The sequence below is a fragment of the Sabethes cyaneus genome, chromosome 3, assembly GCF_943734655.1.
Source record: "Sabethes cyaneus chromosome 3, idSabCyanKW18_F2, whole genome shotgun sequence".
NCBI lineage: Eukaryota > Metazoa > Arthropoda > Insecta > Diptera > Culicidae > Sabethes > Sabethes cyaneus.
Window position 1 is genome coordinate 229,686,433 of NC_071355.1, and position 11,119 is coordinate 229,697,551.

Below are 11,119 nucleotides of genomic sequence, written 5' to 3' on the forward strand. Positions count from 1 at the left end.
CACTGGAATGCTATGTGTATGATCGTTTTTCGACCACTTCCCATGGTCGGATCATTACAAATTTAGTATCAAAATAAGCGGAAAAGATTGCAGAATCAAAATCTGAAATAAAAAAGTAATGATTTTTTAAATTTTTTTAGTCGTTTATGTCGTCTTAAAGACCGTGGCCCCGTGTTAATATCCGCTTGGTTTATAAAAACTTGTAGCGATTTGTTAAACCGCAGGCATATGGAAGACCACCATCTAGAACGTCTTAGTACAATACGAAACCTGGAATTAAATAAAAACTTATCCAATTTAATACATGGTAGATTTAATTTCAATTTTATTATTTAATTAATTAATTATTTAATTTCAGGAAGCCATATCTGTGTGATTCGAATAAACTCGATAAATCACCAGAAATCCGAACGCAGTACTATGCACCATCCATCGTCGATTCAATCAGTCTGATCAGTTTTCCGGGGAAGCCGTTCTCGTCCGTGGTTGTCCATAGCTCTTTTAGTTTGATAGTATCATATGCAGCTTTGAAATCAACAAACACATGGTGCGTGGAAACTCTATACGGCCTTTTTGAAAGATATACGCAGTGTAAATATTTGAACCGCCTCTAACCGTCCTTCAACGGAGCCGGCTTGATAACTTCCCACAAATCTGTTCGGAATTAGAGAGTCATTAGAACATGATTTGGGAGAGCACTTTGTATACGGCGTTGAGAACGGTGATCGCATTATAGTTTTCATAGTCCAGTTTGTCTCCTTTCTTGATCGGGCAGATAAGCACATCTTTCCATTCCTCCGGTAGCTATTCAATATCCCTAATTTTCACAACAGCCGGTGCAGACAAAGCAGCTAGCTGGTTTCTGCTACCGTTGTTGACGCTTGTGCTGAAATATTTTGGCCCTTCACTAGTTCACTAGCTTTCATTCACGCATTTCCAAAGATGATTTGGAAATTTATCCACTTCTGTTAAAAAACCTGTCGTAACGCAATCAGCCTAACAATCGTTCACCAGATAAAACGTTAGCCGTGGAACACAGAACATTGGCTTGGAAAGTTAAAATTAATATTTTTTGAAGTTAGAATTTTCTCGTACTTGTGTAAATTTGAAGCATATAATCGGTGCGATTTGGAAGCACCTTATCGCAGCTGTTAATATCTACTCTTCACTGCGTTTCACAGGGGAGCTACCTGGGGTCACTGCACTTTATATTGTTAGTGATTCATGCAATGCGCTCAGAGCACCGAAACCTATACATATTTGTTGTTGATCGTATTACTTTCTAGGAATACAATGACCTGCTTCTATATTGGTGAAAAAGAAATGGAAGGCAAGCTGATGTAAAAGTCCAATCCAATCGCTTTCAATTACTTAATGTCATCGACTGACCTGGGCAGAGTGCGGACCATCAAAGATCTGAGCGGTTCATTTTTTGCAGACTTTACAGGCAGTGTACGGGACAATTGCGGGACTAGTGCTACGATCAAATTGAGCTTATCAGGCTTTTCTAGTCGAGATTCGAAAGTTCAGTCACATTTAGAAACAGGAAACATTTCAGCGTTTCTTATAACAGGGTGTCGACTCAAATCCAAAAATAAAATTCCCTGACTTTCCCTGATGCTTCAAATATTTTTCCCTGACCCTCAAAACTCGAATGTCAAGCTTATTTGGGCGATTTATGGCTTAAGTTTTTAACCCTTTAGCATGACTTATGCAAGCTGCTGAAAACTAAAGCTAGATTTCTTCATGATTTAAGAACACATATCAAAGATTCTTAACCTATTTCTTACCAGCGTTTCGAAAACGCCCTCTTCTATCGAGTCTAGGGACAGTTATGTTTGAGGTATCAACTTGAATCCAAAGAAACAAAGATTGAGAAATAATCTAATCGACCTGTTTTTGCACAAAGCTTAGATGTTACGTACAACAAAATTACAGCCGTGTAAACATAACAAATCTTGCTAATTTTCAGTCAGCTCAAACTAGTAACTTTGCCGCTGGAAGGTGGACACATGTCTGCGGGTTTTCAGTTAAACTAAAACAAAACTTTCCTGGAAGTTTCAGCTTGTTATCTTTGCTGCAAAAAGTATGGGGTTAAGGAGATGATTCCTTAAAGATTTTTGGTACAAAAATGTGCGTTTTGCTGGCTTCGAGGTACGGCAAAACTTTAGCTAGATATATTGTTAGAAAATGTCCAAATAGCAAATATTTTAACCCTCAATGATGGACAGTATGCGAAGTTAAGACTATAAGACTAAAGCTGTGTGTCATGATTTCGGATTGCAACTATCGAGGCTTGAGAGCAACAATGACTCGAAGGTAGTTCGGTGGCCGGCCGTTCGGTCCGATGACCGTATATGGGTGTTGAAAATTAAGGCAAATACTTCAACTACAGCTTAATCAACGTATAGTCACAATCATAAATTCGATGATACTAGGAAGGAATTGAATCGCCCAGTTAGCTTCGAGGTACGATGCTGATCTAACAAGCCAGTTGTGTTCGAATCTCGGCTAGCCGGTTTTTGTTAAATAGAATCAGTAGGATGGTTGCACTGACCCCGTAATTTTCCTGTACTCTAACAGCCGGCTGCGAAGTCTGTCGATAAAGAAGGATAATGTCTAGTGACGGTTAATGCTCAAGACTTTGCTTTGCTTTGCTGACGAATTCTATGACAGGTTCGAAAGGATTTATGGGGTGCGCACGACTTGAAAATTCAAGACTCTAGCTCCCAGATCGATCCTGTTTAACGGTCAATACTTTTTGGAAGTCACAATATTCAGTCTTTTCTTAGCGACTTTGACCACTATCTCGTCTTAAGATCCACGCATATCCACTCCACGTTGCAGTGGAGTACACCAGAAAGCTTGATCAATGAATCGCAGAACAGCATGACGAAAGGGAATAAGACGTAAGTAGGCTGTGGAGGATCCGCCATGGCGCCAACAACTACGAGGGAAGTGATAGGCACGACGTGGGGAAGACAATCACCCTTATTCTGCGAGTCACGTGACTCAATAATTGTCACTCGCCGTGACTCGCCACGGCGAGTCGAATTGAGTGCTGTCACCTAGGTGACAACCGTGTCACCTAGGTAACAACCCCGTGCCACCTAAGTGATAAACCGTGTAACCTAGGTGACAAAGCGAGTCACCTAGATGACAAAGTGAGTCATCTAGGTGACAAAGTGAGTCACCTAGGTGACAAAGTGAGTCACCTAGGTGACAAAGTGAGTCACCTAGGTGACAAAGTGAGTCACCTAGGTGACAAAGTGAGTCGCCTAGGTGACAATTGTCACCTCATTCGCGATGACTCCAAATTAGTTACGTCACTCGCCTCGCAGAACAAGGGTGAGTGTAATAGCTTGTTTGATGTCGAATGCCAGGAAATGACAGATGAGAAGAACCAGGCCAAGAGTCGCATGCTCACTGCGGATCACGTCAGAACAGAGAAACATGTAAGCTTTCTGCGTAGTACGTAACCAGCTGAACCAGTCCCGAAGGTTGCCAACTCGCATAAACGCAAATTCTACAGAACGTTAATGCTCCCGGTAACCCTTAACGGACATGAATCATGGACACTGAAGGAAGATGATCAATGCTTGGGGCTTCTGAGTGTAAAATTCTGCAATTGGTGAAAACGCTGTGGATCGCGTGTAAATAACAGTCTGTATCCCGGTTTGTGCTCTTGATATCTGCACCGTGAAGTGCTTGAGGCCTGCCATTGCCGATTTCGAGCACTACAGCGAGTGAAGTCTGACAATTGTACGGCGCAAAACAAATAAGAAATTTACGGCAAACTGAAAGATAATCGAGTCGCCACTAGACATGTAACAAGTTTTAATTCAACCGATCAATCTGCGTATATTTTACACGAAAATTGATTTGATTCCAAAGTTGATCTACAATATTGCCGGGTAAACAAAATTTCCCTGATTAAATGTCGAAATTCCCTGATATTCCCTGATTTCCCTGATCCAAAAATGAATTCCCTGATATCCCCTGATTTTCCAGGTTTTTCCAGGAAATCGACATCCTGTATAAATACAAGCACACAAGACTATATATCGGCATTACTCAAGTTGGCAAAAAGGATCGCATATTTACGGGCTTCGGATCTGTTTCGTATTTTTGACCGATTTTTACATATTTGCTACATATTACCAAAAGCAGGAAAACGCTAAGATTTCAATAGAAACGAGACATATCATATGCGCAATACAAATCATGTTTATTGATTTGACGGTTCGGCCTAGCGATATGAGTTATTTCATAGGCTTCTCTTATCACTAACAATAAATTAAAAAGTAGCTGGCGTGCTACAGGCTGAACTCATACAAAAATGACTGTTTTGAAGTTATAATCTAGCAGTTCTAGTTCTAGTCGGAGCTTCTCTCACTATCCATTATGCATTTCGTTGTATCTAAATCAAATAGACGAAGTAAAATCTAACATAATATAAGTACGTCTCACAGCTGCTTGTAGTTTAGTGCATTTAAAATTGTGCCGGGTGGCTTACCTCTATTATACTTATATATCAGCATTCAACAACTAACATATTTTTGAGCTTTTCGCGTTCTAGCATTCTATAAGTAATATATTAGTTAAGTTACTGGTAAAATTTTCATTGCTAATGGTAAGAATCGACTGTCGCTATCGATTTGAGCGGTAGAAACGTTGCTGATAATTTGTGTGTATTTTCTTTTTGTTGAAAAAATGTCAGCTAGTTAGCTAGTCAATTATATCAACTGACAATGTGATCTCAACGTAATCTTTTTCCGGCTGCCCTAGAAGTTTAAACCTAAAAGTTGAATACCATCGTTTTCTGAAACATTCTTTTCTACCTTGTAAAGGTACCACTTTAAGTTGATACGTTGTAAATATCAGAACTGTTTTCACTAATTAAAAATATTTTAACAAATGTGTTAACCGCCAGCACCGCGTAAGTGTTGTGTCATGGACGACTGTCCACCTATCTGATACTCTCTCATGAAACCAAAGAACCAAAAAACAATATGTTGAACAAAATCACAGTCGACACAAACAAAACAATAGCGGTATAAATGCTCCGATGGCTATAAAAACTGGCAACATCATGGACGATTCATCCAGAGAGTACGGATTCGGTTGCTTCGGGCCACTAGTTTTTCGCTGTTTAGCTTTTCCGTCTGTTAACACATCCCCATCTGCAACAGTGTCGACTGTTTGTGAGTCCCCGCCGTAACTTTCCTGCACCGGCTGTTCGCTGGCTAGTGGGGTCAATCTTGGCAGGTTAACTTCATCGTAACCTTTAAGCAGAACGATGGCATTGATTTTAGGATTATCTTTATAACCCTTTAAAAACTCCAGTTTCACTTTTCCTCCGCGAATCTCGGAATCTTCTTCCTTGAAATATAACTTTCCACGCGAAACGGTGAAGTACACGTACTCATCGTGTGCTGTTCCTTTGCCAACCAGGGAAAATATGTCCAGATCCGTAATGACCATATGTCGGTTGTTCAGTAAAACATCAAAAACCTTCATATTGGCAGCATTAAAATACACCTCACAAAATTTCAATATTAAGACGTACTCTCCATCACCAGCAATCGGTAGATCATACCCGAAGGTGTCATGATGATATCGTTCCGTCTGGTATAGTACTTCATCGTTCGGTTTGACTCGATTGATCATCAGGAGCTGCTTGCCGTAATCTGACTCGGTACCGACTTTCCCCATCAGGGGATCTCGCTCGTATTTGATTCCATGCGAATCGATATGAGCTTCACCACCGGCATTAATTGCGTATATCACATTTTGCTGGGCAGCCGTTACGAATGAGCGAAAAGACGCAATGCAGCTCAATAGAACACAGATCGTGCGATAAAAGGAAGGCATTGCAACCATTACGAGATCAATTTGCCTTCTACTAATCTTCTGCTACGCAGGTAGTCGGTTATTATCTACAAAAAAGTTTCTAGATATAAACATTTCTTTATACAAAGCTGAAACAAATTTAAATTCCGATATGGGCTTTTAAAATTACTAATTTGGTGGTTTGTGATAATTATTTTTAACACACATGCGGCATGTTATCGACTAGCAATAAGGACATTCTTACCTTCTAATGTTAGCTTTTCGCTTGAACGGTGCTTCGGATCTACCGGAACCAATCCAGATCTGTGCCTTCTTCTCCAGTGAGGACAAAATAATACCAATTTAACTAGTTACCGTGACCAGCTTCCAAAAACTTTTCCAGGTTGGCGATAATCCGGGTAAAACGTTATCACTAACAGCACAACATTACGTGGCATTTTTATTGATTTATTTTTCCATTGCATCGAGTGGGTATCAGGAAGGGAATAGCATGTGAAGCACTTGAAGCAACTGAGTAAATAAAGTCGGAGTTATTTTTAAGCTAAGAAACTGTAGCTATACCGAGTTCTGCCTTTTGAATAGAGTGTTTGTACTTCTCAATAACTTTAACTCAAATAACTTATTTACTGGGCGACAGAATAACTTTTCCCGGACGAATTCTGCCGTATATCTAGCCGTATGCCAGGTATGCCATCAATGAACGCAGCCAATCAGGCAGCTCCACTGGTTTATTTATACTTTGACGTTTCTCGGACGTACTAACTAGGGGACCAACGATAGGCATTCCAAAAATTTGTTGCACATAGTGTACGCAAAAATTTGGTCTTTGTTTTTTCAGGTGCTCAGTTCCCATAAATGTTTGACATTGTACTTATTTATTTACTACATACGCGAAAAAAACTTTGATCTTTCAAGAATTGAACAATTCCGATCAGCGATTTTTATAAATTTTTCTGTGTTACAATAGATCATTATTATACTACTTATACATTTCATTTCCCAAAGAAATTCACATAAACTTGATGGCCGGGATACATATCTTTACCGAAATATCAATTTAGATCGTTAAACTAAATATTTACATCTGTCGCTAATTTGTTACCCCTTTTAACATGTTTTGTTTGGTTTTTGGTTGGCACTGTCCTCCGATTTTAGTTTATGCTCCGTCAAAAATCGTCCGCAGTTTCTTTCGCATTCGCTCCAACACTGCAAAATCGCAAATATCTTTTGTGAGTGATGGCAAAGCTTAGACCATAAAATCCATAGCCAACTAGCAATGTAATAGCAATCTATTACACGAATGTATAGTGTATTATAAATGGTTGATTGAAGGCCAATATCTCAGCACGATCATTCTCATTTTCTCTGGGAGAACCTCCACTGATTCCACTAGCTGAAATGCTTTATTCCGACAGGACAATGTCAATGTCAACTTTAACTGAATCTATCAAGTTGTAGAAACGTAACTTATATCTGTAGACCATTTATATTCCATCCGATCGTACCCGTGATCGAGTCTCGTCTCAACTCAGTGTCGAGGATCGCTGCGAAAGTAAAACTACGCGATGACATAGTGCAACGATCCTACTGGTTTTATCTAGCGGCACCATCCAGCCGAGATTCGAACATATAACTACCGGCTTATTAGACCAGCGACGTTACCTCGAAGCTAACTGGGCGGTTGCCCAGTATATGAATATTGTTGAATAAAATTGAAAAATGAAAAAATAATGTAAAATTACCCAGTAAACCATTTGGTTTGTATATCTCGATTGCAACTGAGGTATACGAAATCATATCTGAACGAAAAAGTTATATCTCACGCCATATAAGGCCATATATGTACCAAAGTGGAGGCGATATACGTGCGAAAATTTTGACAACTATTTGTAATTCTATTTTGCGCAGTTTTTATAACACGCAACTAAATACTTCTGAATATATGATATAGATATAATCAAATATTGCAATTGTCTATCCTGCTTTATAATTCACAGTCATGAATTGTATATGAAGACACGCACGACTGCAAAACAACTTATTGTTCACTTCGATTTGACATACGCTAATCATTATACAATTCCAATGTGAAATTGACATGAAAACGATTTAATGTGAACTTTCTATTACGATATTGTGTTATCTGGGTAGTTATTTTTTATGATCCTCTGAAGGAATTATAGTTATAGAAAATACTCAAATAATTATAAACATAGAAAAAAATTGTCCCATTTAATCAATGCCATAGCTGATTAAAGTATGATAGGACTTGTATCAGAACGCAAGGTAGAATAAGATTTCTTTCAAGCAGTCTTTCAGCACCTTTTAGTAATACTTTCATTCATTCATACGGTAGGTAGTGAACCAACTGTTGCATTCTTGTATGCTATTTTCAGCACGCGCTCGTCAAGGAATGACCATAAATAAAACTAGAGTAAAAATTAAAAATTTATATCTCATTTACATTTCAAATTCAAACGCTTCTGTCGTACTCTTGCAATTGAGTTTAGAAATTTTCAAGATTAGTTGTTTAAGTAAAGTGATTGAAACAAGTTATTCGAATTGTACCTGTACGACATGACCATGCTGCACCGATACCGTCAGATAGCAGCATTTCTTCTAATTACATTCCTAATTTCAACACAAACTTTGGAGTCTGATCATTTCGCGGATGAGAATGATTTGGCTCAATTTAGCCATTTTCTGGTCGATTTGGTTGGCAAAATGAGGGCGGGTCACTGCTTTGCCTTTATCACGGACTCTCTGTACGCCATAACCTTAACAGATAAGCTATTTCTTGAGATTCACACCCAGCCGAGGTATGTTCTGCAGATTCCGGATGACGAAGACACGTTAAATCCAAGCCCGCGGGTCACCTGCATATTGGAGGAAATTCGACGAATTGGTTGCGGTGCTTATATAATATTGCTGACTAATGGAATTCAAATGGAGCGATTGTTAAGATTTGGGGACAAGTATGGATTAAATTATGTATTTAAATATTTGCTATATTAATGGTTCGATTTCACCAGAACACGAATTATCAATACCCGGGCACAGTTTCTTTTTCTGCACGACCATAGGCTGTTTGTGCCTGACCTGCTCTATCTATGGAAGCGAATCGTTAACGTCCTATTCGTGAGACAACTATCATTCGGTGGATCTAAAGGCCAACTAATGAATGAGCACTACGAAGTCAGCACTGTTCCCTTTCCGTTTCCGCTGAAAGGTGTGTTCGTTGCAAAGAGGTTGGATTTCTGGCATGACGGAAAATTTCGCTACAATCGGAAGCTATTTTTCGACAAAACTTTAAACATGGATGGACAAACCATGAAAGTTGTCGTGTTAGAGCATACGCCGGCTATTTTTCGCACTACACACAATGAAACGGATGACCATTTGAAGTATTACGGCTTAGAGGTTGAGCTGCTTAAAGCAATCTCTGAAGCTATGAGATTTGCAATGGACTTTTACGAAACGGAAGATGCTGTGACGGAAAAGTGGGGAGCTATTACAGATAATGGTAATAGTACTGGACTTCTAGCAGAAATGGTAATCTAGTTTTAGCAAGTTAATTACAATAAATTTTCAAATTGATATTTTAGAATGAAGGTCGGGCTGATTTTGCGTTGGCTGATTTGCATCACACTGAATATCATTTGGAAATCATGGATCTTAGCATTCCATACAATACAGAATGTCTCACTTTTATAACACCGGAGGCGCTTACCGACAATTCATGGACCACGTTGATACTTCCATTCACTGTCGGTATGTGGGCTGGAGTACTTATTTCCCTATTTTCTATAGGATCTGTGTTTTATGCACTGTCCCGAATGTTGATGTATGTTCGAGATGAAAAGCATTACCGGCGTGATTTGGAGCTAATTGCCAAGCATAGGAGTTCATGGAGAAACAGACATTGCAAATGGCTTAACAAAATAGCAGAAATCTGTAGACTAAAATTAAAACAGATCCAACGGTTCAAATCCAAAAGGAAACAAAGCCATGAGCTCGATTTAACGAAACTGAAAATGCTCAAAATGGTTCCGTTCAAGCGGAAAGCTCTTCCATGGAGAGACCCACATCCTCCAAGAGACATATTCGATACATTTTCCGGCTGCATTATCTACACCTACAGCATGTTACTTTTGGTGTCACTGCCGCGACTCCCGCAACGATGGCCACTTCGCATTTTGACGGGCTGGTACTGGATCTACTGTATTCTTCTAGTGGTCGCGTATCGCGCTTCGCTTACAGCTATTCTCGCGAATCCGGTGGCCAGACTAACCATTGACCATCTGAAAGATTTAGCCGAAAGTCCAATTCGTTGTGGAGCTTGGGGAGAACAAACTCGTCTATTTTTCCAAACTGCTCAGGACAAATCGTTAATGATAATCGGGGAAAAGCTGGAGCACACTCCAAATGCGGAGGTCGCCGTAGAACGAGTGGTCGATGGGAACTTTGCGTACTATGACAACGTTTACATGTTAAAACAGTTGCGTGCTACGCTTAAGTCGGAAAAAGCGCGTGAAACACTACATATCATGGAACAGTGTGCAATTCACATGCCCATTTCGATTGGGATGGAGAAAAACTCGCCTCTGAAGCCGAAAATAGATAAGCACGTGAGAGCGTTGGTGGAAGCGGGCCTAACTAACAAGTGGTTGGCCGATGCCATCGAGGAATTTCAATCCAACATTGAACTACCACCGCAAGAAGCCACGATGGACCTGAAAAAGTTAACGGCAGCATTTATCGCTCTGGCCATTGGATACGGATTGGCGCTGTTAGCGTTAAGTGTTGAGAAATTTTACTGGCGATGTATCGTAGAAAGTCATCCCGACTACGATAAATACATCGTAGGAGCATTCCACAGAAAAACTGTGCGAAAACTATCTGATAGCACTCGGTCAACAGTCACATAGCGTAAATCGGAAAAGATTGTGCGGTTAAGTACCTAATACAAATCTCGGGTAATTTTTCAAATAGACCTACGTAACAATGAGAGATTTTAACAAATCAGCTTAGCATGAATCGGTTGCCTGGGTCACTAGTTAGCTGAATGTTTTGAATATTTTCTTTTCTATGCATTTATGAAGCCGTGAAAAGCGGAAGAGCGGAGACGCGAAGAAAATCTCGCATTGTCACATAGGTCTATTTGAAAAATTACCCGAGAAACGTAATATTGCACTGTTTGAATAGTGTTAAAAGAGCTCATGATTCATCCCATTCTCATTCACCTTCCAGGCCTTGTGGCTCGTTG

General features: G+C 39.7%; 2 protein-coding genes across 2 annotated transcripts; one reads left to right on the plus strand and one right to left on the minus strand.

Moving 5' to 3' along the window:
• Positions 1-4,207: 4,207 nt before the first annotated feature.
• On the minus strand, positions 4,208-6,568 carry LOC128741780 (malectin-A). The gene is made up of 2 exons (XM_053837814.1): positions 6,098-6,568; positions 4,208-5,939 (listed from the first exon to the last, which is right to left on the minus strand). The coding sequence occupies exon 2, from the start codon at positions 5,881-5,883 to the stop codon at positions 5,026-5,028; it is 858 nt and encodes a 285-aa protein (XP_053693789.1). The 5' UTR covers positions 5,884-5,939; positions 6,098-6,568; the 3' UTR covers positions 4,208-5,025.
• Positions 6,569-8,430: 1,862 nt separating this feature from the next.
• LOC128740851 (uncharacterized) lies at positions 8,431-10,781 on the plus strand. Its single transcript, XM_053836420.1, has 3 exons — positions 8,431-8,828; positions 8,886-9,405; positions 9,459-10,781. The coding sequence occupies exons 1-3, from the start codon at positions 8,431-8,433 to the stop codon at positions 10,779-10,781; spliced, it is 2,241 nt and encodes a 746-aa protein (XP_053692395.1).
• The last annotated feature ends 338 nt before the right edge of the window (positions 10,782-11,119 follow it).